At 32.6% G+C, this 18306-nt stretch overlaps 3 protein-coding genes and 1 pseudogene across 5 annotated transcripts; 1 reads left to right on the top strand and 3 right to left on the bottom strand.

Annotated features, from left to right (window-relative positions):
* The first annotated feature begins 5174 nt into the window (after positions 1-5174).
* On the top strand, positions 5175-6366 carry LOC132312840 (protein RESPONSE TO LOW SULFUR 3-like; annotated as a pseudogene).
* Positions 6367-6413: 47 nt separating this feature from the next.
* LOC132314576 (uncharacterized) lies at positions 6414-9649 on the bottom strand. The gene is made up of 8 exons (XM_059813421.1): positions 9562-9649; positions 9358-9476; positions 8799-9008; positions 8605-8697; positions 8019-8123; positions 7234-7926; positions 6953-6999; positions 6414-6620 (listed from the first exon to the last, which is right to left on the bottom strand). Exons 1-6 carry the CDS (start codon positions 9647-9649, stop codon positions 7588-7590), a joined length of 954 nt encoding a protein of 317 aa, XP_059669404.1. The 3' UTR covers positions 6414-6620; positions 6953-6999; positions 7234-7587.
* Positions 9354-17043, bottom strand: LOC132312838 (uncharacterized). 3 transcript variants are annotated; one of them, XM_059811369.1, is made up of 7 exons: positions 16620-17043; positions 16310-16385; positions 11407-11716; positions 11005-11313; positions 10845-10932; positions 9562-10745; positions 9354-9476 (listed from the first exon to the last, which is right to left on the bottom strand). In XM_059811369.1, exons 3-6 carry the CDS (start codon positions 11649-11651, stop codon positions 9963-9965), a joined length of 1425 nt encoding a protein of 474 aa, XP_059667352.1. In that variant the 5' UTR covers positions 11652-11716; positions 16310-16385; positions 16620-17043; the 3' UTR covers positions 9354-9476; positions 9562-9962. The 3 variants fall into 3 exon arrangements, with proteins under 3 accessions (XP_059667352.1, XP_059667354.1, XP_059667353.1); XM_059811371.1 differs by having other exon boundaries at positions 11407-11476; XM_059811370.1 differs by lacking the exons at positions 16310-16385; positions 16620-17043 and having other exon boundaries at positions 11407-13672.
* LOC132314575 (uncharacterized) lies at positions 12237-13652 on the bottom strand. The gene has a single exon (XM_059813420.1). The coding sequence runs from the start codon at positions 13650-13652 to the stop codon at positions 12237-12239; it is 1416 nt and encodes a 471-aa protein (XP_059669403.1).
* Positions 17044-18306: the final 1263 nt, after the last annotated feature.

The raw sequence follows: 18306 nt of genomic DNA, 5'->3' as shown, positions 1-18306 counted from the left end.
TGTACTTGTAAAGTGATATGAAGCATTGGTGTGCAGCTTGTTTATCAAGCTGTTTGTTGCCTACATTTTTTGTAGCTATAAATAGACACCATCTGTATGTAATTGTGAAATGAAGAAATGAAATAAGCATTTCTCTCTCGTATTTACATCTCATTTTCTCTCATCTTCCATATTTCATATTTGTTCATATATCTATTCATACTTTAATATTAGTTTTATAAGACTTTTCAAAATATTTGGGCAATGACATAACATAATAAGAAGAATAAATGAAATGTTGCCAAAGCAATTAATCAATTTCATAAAGTTGCCTTTACTCAGTAGTCAATAAGCTATTTATTGTTATCAAAAATATTTATCTACAAAAATACAATTTTTTTTTTTATTTTTTAAACTTAGTATCAATCAAAATCTAAAACAGCAGCAAAAAGTAGAAATTTCCCAATGAAGAAAATAACCAATCCATGTCAAGCCATGCGACTCAAAGGAAAGATGGAGAGTACAAATCTTCGAGAGTATTATGAAAGTTATTTGTAAGAAATAAGAAAAGAAAAAGAACCAATTCATGAAATGGTTGCAGAAGAAAGAATTTAAGAGATACTTAATTGACGTTCATATAGGAAAATTCACGTTTTCTCTTATATATATTTCGTGCCAAAAATGAATGTTCATTACCGTTTTCTTTTAACCTCACGTTCTCTGTCATCCTTTTCTTTTAACCTCACGTTCTCTCTCATATATTCTTAATTCCATGGCAAAGAACATTTCTTTTCGGCGCGAAATATATTTCTTAATTCCATGGCAAAGATCATTCATTTTTGGCGCGAAATATTCCTCCAATCGTGGGAATGAGCAAGATGAGAGATTGGGAGGAATTTTTTTGGAAAAGATGTGGGAGATAAACGTCGTTAGAGTGTGGAGAATTTTCCTTAATTCAAAACGGTACAGTTTTTAACCTTTGGTAAATTTTTCTTGTCTCAAAACGGTGCATACTTTCTTTAAATTAGTTGACGTGATTTAACACTAATTGTAAATAGATTTTAAATGTCACGTGTCAATCAGCAGCGAATTCAACTTAAGATAATTTATTGAATATTTAACATACTTTTGGGTGGTAAGTTTCAAGTTGACATGATTATTACCTTGTTATCAAACTCGTTCGATTCTTTTAGAGTGAACTGAATAAAGAACCAGTTTGAGTTCATATTCGCTGATATTCTTATAGAATTGGTAACATATGAAGGGATAATCAAAAGTATGGGCTTTCCTATTAATCTAAACTAGTCTATACCATCTTTTTCTAGGCCCAAGTGGAAGGGCAAAGGAAAGAAGAAAGATGATAATAGGACTAGGCTAGCACAAAACATGGGTATCTAAAAGGTTAAGGGAATAAGGCAGTGTATGTTAGGAAACTGTTTCTTTTGCGGCCAACTAAGACACTTAAGGACAAACTGTCTAAGCAATAACGTGGCATAGGAAAATGTCTATTTCATCATTGAGCTATGTTATGTGGTTGTATCTATTTATTCCTGATGGATAGATTTTGGAGCCACTAAACATGTTTGCAATTCGTTGCAAGGATTTCAGGAATCCAGAAGCCTCGATGATATGGATATATGTTTGTCTTTTGACCTGTTGCCAAGGTTGTAGCTAAATCAGTGATAGTATTACATCTGGAATTAGAGAGTTTGAGGATATTAGTATTAGAGAGTTATCTTTATGCACAGATGTTAGACGCAATCTCATTCTTGTTTCACTCTTAGTTTATAAAAGTTGTGCTGTTACTTTTGGTAAAAATGTTTTTATAAAATTGAATAGATGTGCGATTGCTTCTGATGCATTGAAGATGGTTAATATACTATAATCACAAGCTTTAATATTTGCATGATGTAGAAACTAATGTTGCATATTTTAGATTGAATGTTAAGAGAAATTTTGTTATTCTTGACTCATTGTATTTTTAGTGTCTATTATTGAGTTATAATCAGTCAAAATGAGATTCAAAGATTAGTCAAAGAAAGTTTATTACCTAGTGAGGTAGGGGAGCCTAAACCAAACTTGTGAATCCTGTATTAAAGGATAGATAACCCTAAAGGGCTTTAATCAGCCAAATAAAATAGACATAAAGAACAATTGGAGTCGGTACACATTGACATGTGTGGTCTTATGAACATCCAAGCAAGATTACTCACATTTTGGATACATTTACCTGATGCGACACAAGTTTTGAACTTTTGGTATATTCCGAGAGTGTCAAGACTAAGGTGGAGCACAAACTAGGTAAACTTATCAAAACACTTTGAACTGATTGTGGATCTGAGTATTTCTTAGGATAGTGCAAAGACTATATGGTCAATGAGGGTGTTGTGTACCAGTTTTCTGCAATTGATGCTCAATGAATTAAGATGCCAAATAGGAATAACAGAATTCTGCTTAACATGGTTAGATCTATGATTAGCTATGCTACATTGTCTTTTTCATTTTAGAGTTTAGCCTTGACGATAGCGATGCACATTATGAACTGCATTCTATCTTAGTCTGTCTCAAGAATATCTTTTGAGCTGTGTTTTTGACTAAATCTTAGTTTGAATCACATGCACTGATGGGATAGTCTTGCACATATGCGCTTAAGATGGACAAGTAAGTTGAAAGCAGATCACAGGCATACTTGATTTGACTCTAAAACCACTATGATGGATTATTTTATGATTTCAATGATAAAAGTTGATTATTTACACTCACTGTTTATCTATAGGAGGATCATATTATGAATCACATACCTAGTAGCATAATGTTAAAGAATATGGTATGAGTACTAGATGTACCTTAAATGAACACACTTATTATAGAGATTAAGAATTATATCTGAATTCCCTATTGATGCGTCAGCATCATCTAGTACACAAATATATTCCTGTGTCGGTACATTATTGTAGTGGGATGGTTATCGTCCAATCCGACAGAATCATATTTTTAAGTGAAACCTTTACGAACATCCCTGTTAAACATAAGTTGAACCTAGTAAGCTGCACGGAAGGGTGAACCGATATGGATACAGATCGTTTTGGTAAGTTGCTATGAAATCATAGTTGGAATCTATGTATTCTAATAAAATCTGGAATCTTGTAGAACTTTCTAGTAGGGTGATCCCTATGGAAGGCAAGTTAATCTACAAGAGTTTACCAGAAGATTTCTTATTGAATGAACCATATGTGTACAGGGTAATGTCATTATTTTTTTAATTCTACTGATGACATCCTACTAATTTATAATGATGTGAAAGCTTTGTCATCATTAAAGATGTAGTTGTTCAATTATTTTGAAATGGAAGATCTTCAAGATGTAAGGTATATTCCTATGATCAAGCTTTTGCAAGATCAAGTTCAAAGGAAAATAAGTTTATCTTAACAATCTTACATTGGTAAAGTTTAGATCAGGTTTGGTATCCAAAACTCAAAAAATGTGTTCTTATTTTATTGACATGGATTGTTCTCTCTAGTAAGTAGTTTTCGAAGACTAGCGGAGGAGATTGAGCAAATGAGATTGGAATAATATGCTTCAACATGTGGGAGTATCATTTATGCCATGGTCTATATCAGACAGGACATCTGCTACAATGTAGGGATAGTCAGTAGATATCAGTCTAATCCCGGACTAGATAACTGGTCTGTTGTGAAAAATATCATAAAATACCTTAGGAGAACCAATAATCTCATACTCATTTTTAGATGTGATGATCTGGTTCCAGTCGGGTATGCTAATTCTGATTTTAAATCAGATGCAGATAATATAAGGTCCATGACTTAGTGTATATTTACTTAATGGAAGGGAAATCAGTTGGTAAATTGTTAAGCAGATTTCAGCTGCCGACTCAAACCTGAAGGTGGAGTACATTACAGCCTTAAAGGCAACAAAGGAAGTCTTTTGGTTTGATCTCACTAATTTAAAGGTTGTGGAGCATACTAGCCTGCATATCGAGTTATTTGGGAAACGAGCAAGTTTTAAAAACTTTTTGAGGGATTTTCATACATAGATTTTGATTTATGACATAGAGACAAAGTTTTATACAAAAATAAAATATGATGTATCATTCAATTAATAGATTGAATACTTACATCAAAGGTTTGAGTAAACCTTTAAATCTTATTGTATCTACCTGTCCTTATTGCAAACCTGAAGGGGTGTAAGTACAAATTACCCTAATAATAATAATATTAATAATAATTCCAAGATAATGCTTCCAAAAAGTAGAAGGTTTGTTCGATTATATTATTGACTAGACAAAGTAAAAATATGCGCTTTCAGGATTTTTTATTATTTTTTACAATTGAAAATTTAAAAAAATGTACAAAAATCTATTTGGTTAACTCTTTTTGAAAACTAAAAAGAGAGTTATCTGAAAATAATTTTTTATTTTATAAATCATTTAAGAACTATTTTTAGAATGATAAACCAAACAAACTCGATATTAATATTTTTGCCAAGTCGGTATATTACAAACTAGACACCCCTCTTGAAAGACCACCATGATAATAATAATAATAAAAATAAAAACAAAAACATAGGGTCTATTTGGTTCAATTTTAAAAAAAAAATTACTTTTAAAACTCAAAAAACAAAAAATTATTTTCGTAAAAGATAGTTCTTGTATAAAAAAAATTGTACAAACAGAATTTTTGTACAAATGGTTCCTAGTCCCCAGAGCATGGATTATTGCCATGACCGCAAATATATATATATATATATATATATATATATAATTGGCCCATACCCTTTTTCTTTGAGTAGGCTCTACAAATGGACCGTGTCTAGTGAACTGCATGCGGACTTGGAAAAATGGCAGCACTCCAATGAGGACTGTTGTGACCCATCATGGTCCATGGTCTTTGCATTTGTCAAATTTTTTTCACGTAATAGGCAAGAAGCTGCAGCTATTAGGCACATAAAACAAATACACAAAATCCAAAAAACAACCCAAAAATTCCATAGATTATGGAATTAATGGGTTGTATGATGACCAAGAAAGAAGCAAAGTGCAGACGCATCTCTCCTATTATTAAATAACTAATAAAGATCTTGCTTCCTATAAATCAGATACATTGAACCTGGACATCTTCTTCTGGGCCTATAAAAGACCCATCAAGTCTCGATTGTTAGCAGAAAACGCAGTCTTTTCTGATCTTAAACACAGCATTAGCATCTCAGCCCCTTTACCATTCCAATTATTACGGGAAATGGCTCCAACCATAGCGGTGTCCTCTGCACAGACGAAATCGCACCGCCGGACTCAGCCACCAGCGGCTGAGGCGGAGGAGGTGTTGATGAAGAGGAATGAGGAGTTAGAGAGAGAATTAGGAAGAGCGTGGAGAGAGAGGAGAGGACGAGGCGAGAGCTGGAGAGGACGTTGCAGAGGCTGAGGGTGGCGGAGGATGCGGAGGAGTGGCTCTGCTCGCAGCTCGGCGAGCTTGAGGCGGAGTCCGTCGACCAGGCCCAGGCGTATCGGGCTCGCTTTTTGTCATTAATGAATCAGCTTTCCGCTGCGCAAAAGCTTCTTCAAACAGCTGCGATTAATTCTCCTCTCCCCAGTTATATATATATATATATATATATACACACACGCGCGCGCGCAATCTTTCATTTCAATTTTAATTTTTTTTCTCCTATGCTAGCGATTCTATGTCAACCGAAAATGTTAGTCGAAAATTTTGATTAGACTATTAGGTATCTACAACAAAAGTGACCTTTAGCAACGTTTTTTTTCGTCACCAAAAACTAAATTTTCGTTGCTAAAAGTTTTTAGTGACGAAAAATCATTTGTCAATATTTCGTTGCTATATAATCGTCTCGGTTGATCTATAGTGACGAATGCAAATTACGTCACTATTGACTTTGCTTTTAGTGACAAAAAAATTTGCGTCACTATTGCATGACTTTTAGTGACGTACTTTTCGTCACATTTGCTTGCCTTCTAGTGACGGACATTTTCGTCATTATTGCATGACGTTTAGCAACCATATTTTTCGTCACATCTGTTTGCCTTTTATTGACTAAAACGTTTGTCACATTTTCATCACTATTGCATGACTTTTAGTGACATACTTTTCGTTACATCTGTTTGCCTTTTAGTAGCTAAAATGTTTGTCACATTTTATTGGGCATTATCAACGAAAGTTTTCGTCACTAACTTACTCAATGACAATGGTCTTTCATTGCTAAAAACCATTTTTTGCATGCTTTAATTTCTAAACTTCTTATCGTTTTTGCTAATATTATAAAAAAGTCCAAATAGTAACACAGGTCCACAAATTTCAAACTCTATATAGCAATACAAATTTAAACATAGCATTAAATTTTATTATGCAATACATAATAATTCTGAGTTCAAATACAAAATTAACATCAATTTGAATAAATTTCTACATTTGTTCAATTCTGAGTCAAAATATAAACTAAATTTCCAATTGTCTAATACAAATTAAAGACCAAACTAAAACATAAAAGCAAACTCCTAACTCTCCCTCTATGGCAGCACCTCAAAGTTCTTCGTATGGAATCTCATCACTTTAGTTCGTCGTTGTCATGAATACTTCATTTTCTTCATGTCATCCCAATTAATCGCTCTACAATTCAAAAAGATAAAGGTCATTACAATATTGTGTACAATTTGTAAGATTATATAAACTTTTTTTTTTTCTAATTATATGCAATTTAATGGACGAATAGATCGAGAATGTAGCATTGCATAAACTGACTAGAAGAGAAACGTGCTCAAATTTAATTTTCTTTATACACGATAATAAAAGTAATATGTCTTCAGCTTTGTTGGTATATTACTCAACTTTTATACAAAAAAACAAATACTACAATACGTAATATCATATTCTCCAAGACTGCTGTATGTATTTATAAAAAATTATCACATCTCATCAAAATCAACAAATTTAAAACTTACCAACTTCAGCATTAATTCCTAGTCCAAAGAATAAAGCAAATTTTTTCCTAAGAAACAATTGAAGGTGTAAATATCAGTACACCCTTAAAGAGAACTTTAAACATGAAATATAATTTTAAAAATAAAAAATAAAAACCCTCATTAATGAAGCAATTATGGCTTATGTATTTTCACAATATTATATCAACTCAATTACCATAATGTTGCGTACAAGAAAATGCTATAGATTACATTATAAGTGAACCCCTAGTACCAATAAAAACAAGGTAGGCAATACTTACTGCCATAGAACACTCCAACAAATTAAGAAGCAACTCTCTTAACAAGACGAACTACCTGCAAAATAAATTGTATACCTGGTAAAAACTATTGATAAAAAAAAAATTATAAAAATTAAATTGATTCTAAGTTAGCTAACTTACCATAAATTATCCTTCCAAAAACCATATCCAATGTGAAACAAGAGAGTTTTCAAACAATTTGAGAGAAAGAGGGCATAAGGAATATTGATGCATCATCCCAAAAATAATAGGTTTACTATTAAAAAACAAGAAACTGCAAGAAAGTATTCAAAGTCCTAAAATATTAGACCTAATTAATTTTAAAAAGTTGTCCTTCTAAAACTCTAAAGTAGATTAATTTTGGGGTGCAGGGGAAGGCTGCCCAATATTTGCAATAAAAGCAAGCATTGCCTCTTTCACTTTCTCTTGAATTTGTTGCTGCATGTCTTCCCTCATCCCTTGCACCTCTTGTCTCATCTCGTCCATATTCGTTTCTGCTTTGTCGGCCCTAGCATTAGCTGCATCCATATCTTTTTGGGTAGCACGGATTGACAAAGTTGGCATATCCTTATTAGGCCCATTTAAAAATGAACACTTATTCCCTAGCACTTCAAGCATTATTTCTTCCTCTTTCTCGTGGGTTATTACTTCTTCAATTTCAATTGCAACTTTTTTCATTTCTAGCATTCTAGCCTGCATGTTCAGAAGCGAAGTTGTCATCCTAAATGTGCACCATCCTTTAATTTAAATAAAAGCTAAAACATTAACAATGAAGACATTCTTACATAATTCTTCTCAGCCTCTTCATCAATAGATTCCCCATTTTCCTTGATGTGCGATTTTGCATAGAATTCAATCACACTTCCATCTTCCCCAGTTTCATTATTAAGCTGTGATATATAAGCAAGTAAAATGAACAAACTGGGCTAGCTATAAAAAGCTTAACAATCAACCGAATAAGGAACAAAAGCTAGCGAGAACTCAGACTAAATTACAAATATATTCGTATCCACATACATATAATTTTCATATACTAAACATTACATACATATACACAGTATATACAAATACATATATATATATATATATATATATATATATATGTTGAATTTTAGAACATATACATATATAACTTATTATATCAAATTAATCATCTACAAAACTCATTAAAGTTGAAACTAAAACAGTTTTGAATAACTTCACACATTTCAATTTAGTTAATGTATAAAAACATATTATTTTAAATGGAGACACCAAAATATAAGGGCGTTGAATATTTTAACTATACAAGTATAACTAATTGAAAAATTAATGCATAAAGAAGTTTTCAAAAAGTACTAAAATGTGATTTGAATAGCCTTTTGTCATTACCATCTCATCCAGGTACTGAACATACGTTTTCGAGCCACCATAATTCTTAGTCTTCACCTTGTCCCTATTCTTTTTGTTTGTCTCACTGCGATTCTGCATGATAATTAATCAAAAAACATGTATATCAACATATTTGTGTGTGTAATTCAAACTCAATCCATAATTACAAAGTTGTAAGTATATTATTTCATTACCACACACTTCTCAGAACTGTATATGTCGCACAATAGATTCCAATGCTCGTTGGGAACACCTTCAAATGGGTTACGCCGAGCAAGCTCAGCGTTTTTAAAGCCATCATAGTAATTCTTTATTTTGTATCTACGGGCCTTCAAGCACTTGCTGAACTGATGATCGAATGCCCGTCTATGATGGTGTTCACCAACATTAGGTCTAAATTTTTTCTAAAAGAAATAGAACAATAAATTTAGTTATCCAAATAGATAAGAAAAAGTATTATCTATTAGTTAGACTTTGGTAATTTGTAAAGGAAAAACATATATTTAGCGAAACATAAGTTACTACCTGGAAAACAAATCAAATTAAACATTGTCAATTAACTACTAACTATTGAAATTAGCAAAAGAGATTGGAATGAGAGTAGTTTTGTAAGAATGAAAGTATTCCCTTTAATCTATAATACACAGCATCCTTATTTTCAGGTGGTATCTTATCATATCGGGGGTAAATAGGTGGAAAACGTCTTGTTTCTACTCCAATTTCAGCCTTCCAAAGTTTTGCGTTCTTACCTACAGGCTGCAAATGTCCTTCTTTAAATGTAACTTCTAATGGCTGCCTCTTATTTTTATCCAACACATCCTCCAATGCCTTGTTTGTTGAGGGTCCACGCCTTTTAACGGAAGTGGCAGAACCTGCAAATAAATCCACTTCAGTATTTTTGATACTCTAAACAATAATATATTATAGTTGCAATAATAAATTATTCTATTAACTTACATTGACCATCATCCGGCATGGACTGTAACTCATCATTGTTGATATCAGTAGTGTTAGCCATTACTCTCTTACGACTAGTAGGAGCCATGTATACACTGGAACAAAATACAACAATATAGAAATGGTAGAACTAAACTACCTCTCTTGAAGAACATCACTTCCTTTAAATGCAATAGTAATACACTTTGATGAAGGAAATTTATGAAAATATCAATTCTATATAACTAAACATATTATTAATGCAATTTAAAAATGAAATCAAACAGATTATAAGCTAAAAAAACAAGTCATATTTGGAATGTAAGCATTTCAAAATAACACATAACTACAAATGAGCACATCTTAACATAAAAATTCTTAATATATTAGTAAAGTAAGATTTTTAACTTTTAAACAACAAACTATTCTATATCGGTATCATCATCACTAAACACAATATCTTCTTCATCCAAGGAATCATCATTGGATGCATCTTCTTCATCAGAAGTTTCATAATCAAGGGTAACGTTCTCTACATCATCATTGCCATGTGCATTATTTATGATATTATGAACTGCATCGGAATCAATTTCATTTGAAACCATATCATCATTAGTTAATGTCACCGAGTCAAAATCTATGTCTCGAACAACACCATTAACTTCTAGTGACTCAAAATCTTGATATGCAACCTCCTCACTACTTTCCCCTTCATTTGACCCATTTGTTTTATCATCTTTTTCTCGGACATCGTATAAGTTCCTAGGATCAATCTGCTGCACAACTTCCCATTCACCCCTTAATTTGTTGTCCTTGAGGTATAAAACCTGTTTGGCTTGATGAGCTAACACGAACGGCTCATCCTTATATGCTTGACGGGAGAGATTGACACTAGTGAAATATTTATCTTTTTGAATTCCACTTCTTGTATTGCACCAATCACACCTGAATAGAACTACACGTCTTTCCGTGTCATAAGACACCTCAATGATGTCTGTTAAACAACCATAAAAATCAATATTTTCACCTTTGACCATCACGCCATTATTTTGTGTTTTCCTGTTCTTCTCCCTCTCTTTAGTATGGAACCTAGTCCCATTCACAACACAACCTGTATATCGTTTCACTCTCGAGTCAAGCCCACAAGCTAGAGAATAAAGATCATCAATAGCATCAGGCGACATACTTTGTCGCAATCTTTTAACCTATACATAAATGAAATAGTTTACATAACATATATGAGAATAGATATAAAAAAATATTATTATACAATTAATATGCAATAAATTTTATGAAAAACTTACATGTTCTTCAAACCATTTAGTAAATTGTTTTGAATGCCTCACAACTACGTTGTTAGGATCTTGTCTCTTTAGTTCTTCCATGTGTTTTCTACATAAGAATGTCAATGTTTTAAATAATAATAATTGAATTTAAATAACATAATATATCCAATTCACTTACCCTAAGAATGGCTCCACTTCTGGACAATTGTTAAGCACATAAAAGTGCGCCTTTTCGAGATTTGCAGAATCCATTATTTCATAATTTCCATACCCTAAGGGGCGAACATTCTGCGTGAATATAGAAAAACTTGTTGACTTCTGGGTTTGCCCTTTGTCAAAATTCCTTTCCTCTCGATTGAAACATGTCTCCACCCCTCGAAGGTACAATGAATAAAATGCAACACACTCACTATCAACATAAGCTTCGACAATTGAACCTTCAGGTCGTGCTTTGTTGCGAACATATTGTTTCAAAGTTCGTAGAAATCTGAATATGTTTTCATATTGACAAAATTATAAAAGGAATTAACATAAGAATAAAAATTATGGAGATATGAATTAACGAACAAATAAGACACACCTTTCAATGGGGTACATCCATCGATATTGTGTTGGTCCAGCAATAATCGCCTCACGGGGTAAATGAACAGCTAGATGAACCATCACATCAAAAAATGAAGGTGGGAAGATCATCACAAGCTTGCAAAGTATGGATACAATATTTTTTTCAAGTGCCTCTAAGACTTCTAGTTTCAACGTCTTACAACACAACTCTTTAAAAAATAATCCAAGTTCAACCAATGCATTACATACATTATCGGACATGTGTCCACGAATAGCAACCGGAAGAAGACGCTGGAGAAGTACGTGACAATCATGACTTTTCAAACCTGATATAGTACGATTATTTTTATTAATACACCGAGATATATTGGAACCATACCCATCTGGCAACTATACTGCCTTCAACCATTCACATATGTTCTTTTTCTTATCAGTAGATAATGTATAACATGCCAGGGGCATAAGAAACTTATTGCCACTAGGAGTAAGATGCAACTCTTTTCTTATACCCATTAATTGCAAATCCAAACGAGATTTCATTGTGTCTTTTGTCTTTCCTTCAATGTTCATTAATATCCCTAATATATTATCACATATATTTTTTTCTATGTGCATAACATCCAGATTATGTCTCAGTTTGAGGCCTTGCCAATATGACAATTGAAAAAATATGCTTTTCTTAGTCCAATTTAACTCGGATTTGGTACGCTTCCTCTTTTTGTTGGTCGGTCCTTTTCCCAAGTCGGCGAACCTAATTTGAAGCAACTGTTGAATCAACTCATCACCAGTTAATTCTTTAGGTGGTGACCTCCTTTCTTTGTTACCATCAAACTGTTTGTATAAATTTCACCATTTATGGTCTAGTGGCAGCCAACGACGATGGCAAAACCAACAAATTTTTTCCCCATGCTCCAAACGTATTGAAGATGCATCAAAGTTACAAACAGGACATGCCATGTACCCCTTTGTGACCCAACCAGACAAATCTCCATATGCTGAAAAATCATTTATTGTCCATAATAACGCCACATGCAATCTAAAAGTACACATAGTAGAAGCATCATAAGTCATTACACCATCCACCCATAACTCTTTTAACTCATCGATCAACGGTCTCAAGTACACATCAATTTCCTTCCCTGGTGATCTCGGTCCAGGAATAAGTAATGACATAAACAAATATGGTTCTTTCATGCATTTCCAAGGTGGCAAGTTGTATGGAAAAACCATTACTGGCCACATGCTATATGAATTACTCATGTTGCTAAATGGATTGAATCCGTCACTTGCTAGACCAAGTCTAACATTACGAGGTTCCGCTGAAAACCAAGGATGTCTTATATCAAATTCCTCCCAAGTCATAGAATCTGCGGGATGTCTGAATATATTAGTCTCCTTAACACGTTTCTCTTTGTGCCACCTCATATCTGAAGATATTTTTCTTGACATAAACAACCTCTGAAGCCTGCTCTTCAAAGGAAAGTATCTAAGAATCTTTTGTGGTATTTTTTTACCCTTGCCTTCACAAGATTTGTATCTAGACTCACCCCACCGAGGGCATAACTCATTATTTTCATATTCTTTCAAATATAAAATACAATCATTTATGCAAGCATGTATCACTTCATACCCAAAACTTAATTCACGCAACATGTTCTTTGCCTCATAATGTGACTTTGGAAGCTCAACACCTTTGGGCATTGCTTCATTAAGCAACTTTAGCATCATAGTGAAATATTTGTTGCTCAGTTTCTGAGTTACTTTCATATTGTATAACTTTAGAACGAACGATAATTTTGAAAATTTTTCACATCCTGGATATAACTCACGTTGTGCATCCTGTAATAAATCTTGAAACCTATCATATCCCATGTTAGAATTTGGCAAAGCATCATCCAACCCTTGCTGAACATCTGTCATTTCTATTTGCACAAAAGGTCCCATGCAAATGTCTTCCAACAACTCATTTACCTCATCACCATCTTCCTCTTCTTCAACCTCTTCCTCTGAACTATTATTATTAGCCATATCATACCCCTCTCCATGCCATTCCCAGCGAGTATACATTTTGTCCATCCCATTTTGACACAAGTGTCCTTTAACCTCAGGTAATGTTCTATGTGGTATGTTTTTGCATTTAGAACATGGGCACCTAGTCCTATTCTTGTCATCTACATAGGCCTTAGCCACCTCAATAAAATCTTTAATCCCTTTTGCATAGTGCGGATCAATCCTAGGAAGTTGGATCCAACTCTTGTCCATCTACATTTGCAAACATCATCAACAACAACGTGAATTAAACTAAAAAAATTAGGAATGTTATTTTTTTATATATATGTAGACTTTTAATTAATTATATAAATGTTTTCAATGAATTTTCATAGAATTCTCACCCATTTAAGTAAGTCACAGTTTAAAAAGACTCATGCACTTATGTTGGACCCCACAATATGTAAAAATAAATTAAAATCATTAATCATTTCACTTTTTGTTGAGAGAGAAGAAAATATAATGAAAGAAAGAGGAGATTCCAGTTTCCATTTGAGACCAGGATGAGAGGGAATGAGGTGCTTTCAGCAACTAGCGACAATAAAATAACAGGTGTGTGACTTAGGTCAATTAATTTGTTTTTTTATTGTCCTTAATTATTAATTGATTAGTTAGGTACTAATGGAGAGTTTAATAAGTGTTTTGATTATTTTAGCAATTTTACAAGACTTTTAGTAAATAAAAATAATAAAACTTATTAATAAAAAGATTAATAGATGCATATATATGGGGTGTATTTTGGAGTGGGCTGTATGTGTATTAGTTCAATGTATGAAGTTACTGATGTGCATGCTCTTCTTTTCTTGAAGGGTCTTGAGAACATGGGGGTGTACTTTGGAGTGGGCTGTATGTGTATTTTGGATTTTGTGTTTTTATCCCTGCTGCTTCTATTCAGTTGGGGTATGTTATGTGCTGGTAGATTAGTAGTCGAAGATGGAATTCTAAGTGTACAAAACTGTGCCACATCCTTTTATTTATTTTCCTTTTTATAGCTTCTTTGGATCCTTTTTAAGACACTTTTATTTTGTATGTTAATCCGACTATTGAATTCAATAGGCAGTCTAGCCTCACAGTGGACATTATCTTCCAACAGAAGAGAATTTTAAAGAATTCATGTTATTCCTAAAGGAGCACAATGTCGATTATATTCAGAAAAGCCCAATTGATGAGGAAGAAGAAGTCCACAGTAAAGAGACAATCAGTTTTGTCTCGCAAAACAACTTATCAGAACCAGATTTCAATAGAGTGACTGAAGAAACCCATCACAGAAGCTCCTCTCAAGAGGAAACTGATTCAAGCATACAAGTACACGATGACACAGAAAAACCACACATTCCCTTTTCAAAATACAATGAAGGTTGAAAAGCATTTTTTTATTGAGATTCTTATAGGTAAATGTTAATACAAAAGACCCAAAATTAATAGAAGTAAACAAGTTTAATTTACATAAAACTTTTTTTAATCTCATTTTAGGATAGGGAAAAGCCTCCAACAAGGTTGTTATAGCCTTAATTAGAGCTTATCTGTCATTGCAAAAATTATTTTCGCTCTTTCATGTGTTTTAAAATTATTTTAGATGATTGTGAAAGCATCTAAAAAGCCTTCTCTAAAGTTAATTCAAACTTATTCAGTAAGTTCTGTAGTTACAGAATATGTTCAAAGATGTTTGTCTCTCCTCATCAGAAGTTCAATGTTTGAAGCTGCTAGATGCGCAAGCTCTTCCTTTCATGAAGGGGCTTGAGAGCATAGGGGTTTGTTTTTAGCCCTGCTGCTGTATTTTAGTAGTCTCTTATTACGGTTGCTGTGTCTTCGATCTTATGGTATATTTGGACTGGTTTATCAGAGCTTTACATTTAGAATGTTCTTAGATGTATGTCCAAGTGTTGTCTTTTTCTCCTGGCCAAATGTTCAATGTAAGAAGCTGCAAAATCTCTTGTTTTTGCTGCTTTCTTCTTTCTTTGGTTGGAGAAGTTTGATAAGTTAGATTTATAGCTTTGTCAGTATCTTTGTCTATGCTTTTCTTTTGTCAAGGGGTCTGTCCTTGACTGTCTTCTTCTCTCTTTAGGAGTATGTTCTTTTGTCATTAGGGTATGCAGTCATAGTTTCTTTGAACATTATTGATATTATTCATAAAACTTACTCCATTTAGGAAAAAAAAAAAATTCTATTAGCTGCTCTTAGTAAACTCTAGAATCCCAAGCTTGTCAACCTGATCCAACGTATCAATGGTCCAGACCCACAAAACCAACCAAAAATAACTATGTATGTAAAAAAAAATTTAAAGTCAGACTTTTAATAAGGAGCATAAAAAACAAGTTATGTCATAATAGAAAATTACATTAGAGTCTCGTACAAAAAAAATGCAGCATCACCACAGATGTGATCACAATAATCATATATGCAAAAAGCAATTCTTAAATATATAAACTATTCAATTAAAAATGTTAATATTGATTTAAAGCCAATGAAACCAAAGCAGCCCGGTAGTAGTCAAAGGAAGGGAAAGACCAAGACCTCAATTCAGAGACAAATACACTTGATAATAATAAGCTAATAGAATTTCATTAAAGGGGAAGAGAGAGAGCGAGATGACAAAATGGGAGTAGAAAAAAATATATAAATATTTTTTAAAAAAATGAGAGAGAACTTAAAAACAAATGACAAGATGTAGGTAGGAGATCAAAGAGAACATGTAATTAATTATTTTAATGGAGAGAGAGAAGGGAGAACAATATATACAAACAAGGCCCAAGGCCAAACCCAGATAACTGGAATCTATAACAGGCGACATACTGACATACTTCTATAACAGCAATGACGTTAAAGACAAATCACTGGAATATCACTAGAATCTATAACAGACGACATACCTTGTTTGTATATATTGTTCTTCTATAACAAAAACAACGTTAAAGAAGAATCACTGCTACAAATCCGATGACAGAGCTGCAAGGCAAAAGTTAGGAGATATCTTCTCAGTACCCATATCCATAACAGATCATTAAACTCATATAATCATAACATGTATAAATGTATTTTCATGATTGATGAGAGATTTTTCAAAAGCAAATCAAAAGCCTAAATTGCAAAACTAAATTATTTACAAAGTATCAGAATTGAAAAGAACAAACAACAAATTCCAAAGTGAATAAGAAATATAATTCAAGATTTGAAACTTACCGAGATTTAAGGGCTTTAATCTATTGTTAATGGAGTAAATAGCAGGCCGCGGCTTTGGAAATTGGAGAAAAGGATGGAGAGCACTTTGGACGCCAACGTTGAAGTGTAAGATACTGTTGGAATATCTCTTGCAGACACACGCACAACGCTTTGAGATAATCCTGATAGTCAGATTCTGTGGATATATTTGTTAGTGGAGAGCACATAAAACAAAGATAAATCTAGGGTTTTTGAGAAAAAAGAGGCGCGCTATGTGTGGGATAATGAATTTTTTTGTTTTGGATTAGGGATAAGATATTGGAATTTGATCAGGAGATCAATTTGCTCTAGCGGGGGAAACTGAGAAAACTTAGAGATTGGGGGAAGAAATCATATGCGCTCACAGGACCTTTTTTCCTTTTTGGGTTTTTTTACTAATAAAATAGCACTGTCTAAAATAATATTTTTAGGAAAGAATATTGTCGTATTGCAAAATTTCAAAGAGACGAAAACATTCGTGGCTAGTACAAAAAAGTTACCAAGTTTAGATCCCTCCAAGGAGCATGAAAGAGCGCCAACTTCCCGCCAAACGATTATCGACAAATTTTGTTGTTAGTTGCTAAAAACATACACTAATGGTGACAAAAAAATATTTGGTCACTAAAAAACTACTTTTGCTGACCAAATATATCTGGTCAATAAAACTTAGTCACAAAAGCTCCATTTTGTTGTATTCCTCAATATGAATATGTACACAAGTTTTGAGTAAAATTTATTTATATTTTTGTGATCTGTTCATGGCTAAATCGATAATATTAGGTTAATTTCTTTGTCTAAATACTCTTAATTTGACCTTTTCTTTTCTTCCAATAATACTGACATATGTTTAGATTAGAGAAAATTTTGACTTGAAAGTTTAAAAATGTCTATTAAATATAAAGAGTTGGCATTACTGCATAAATTAAATGTCTATCAAATATAAAGAGTTGGCATTACTGCATTTATGCAAATCTTGTGCGTTTTGGTTTAGTTTTATCAACTCATATTAAACTATCAAAGTAGGTGATTAGTTTTGGTTTAGTTTTATCAACTCATTAAACTATCAAAGTAGATGGTTAGAATTTGAGTTTCAAAGGGCAAAGTGGATGTACAATCTATATTTTTTTTAGGACCAAAAAAAGAAAAAAAATAAAAATAAAAAAAAAATAAAAATAAAAAGTCATACTCCACTGTGATACATAATTGACTTTCTGTATTTCTCCAAAACTATTTTAAAAAACCAAGCCAAATAGTTCCATAATTTTGAAATTCACCAGTTGAGTCCAGGAAGAAGAAAACTATTTAACCATATTTTGAATAGTCCACCAATAAATGGCAGCGATAGTAAGTTCGGCTGGTTGAGTGTTTATTTTATTTTATTAAATATATATATATATATATATATATATATATATATATATATGTAAGTAAAAGAACATAGTTTAATGTTTGATTGAAATAATTTTTTTTCAATTTCAAATTGAATGCACCAATTATATGCAATCCATTCAAAAAAATAAATAAAATTGCTAGAACTCAGCGTTCACAAAAAGAACAAAATGACAAATGTGTTTGGAAACTTGAAACCAAATAAATATTGCAATTAACAAATAGAATGCAAGAGCAATGACAAATTTAATATTAATTTTTTTTTTTCACTAAAAGAATA

Source organism: Cornus florida, unplaced genomic scaffold (genome assembly GCF_030987335.1).
Source record: "Cornus florida cultivar Cherokee Brave unplaced genomic scaffold, ASM3098733v1 CherokeeBrave_3.0.0_Hap2_Chr06, whole genome shotgun sequence".
Taxonomy (NCBI): domain Eukaryota; kingdom Viridiplantae; phylum Streptophyta; class Magnoliopsida; order Cornales; family Cornaceae; genus Cornus; species Cornus florida.
This window is presented reverse-complemented; position numbering and strand designations above follow the sequence as displayed.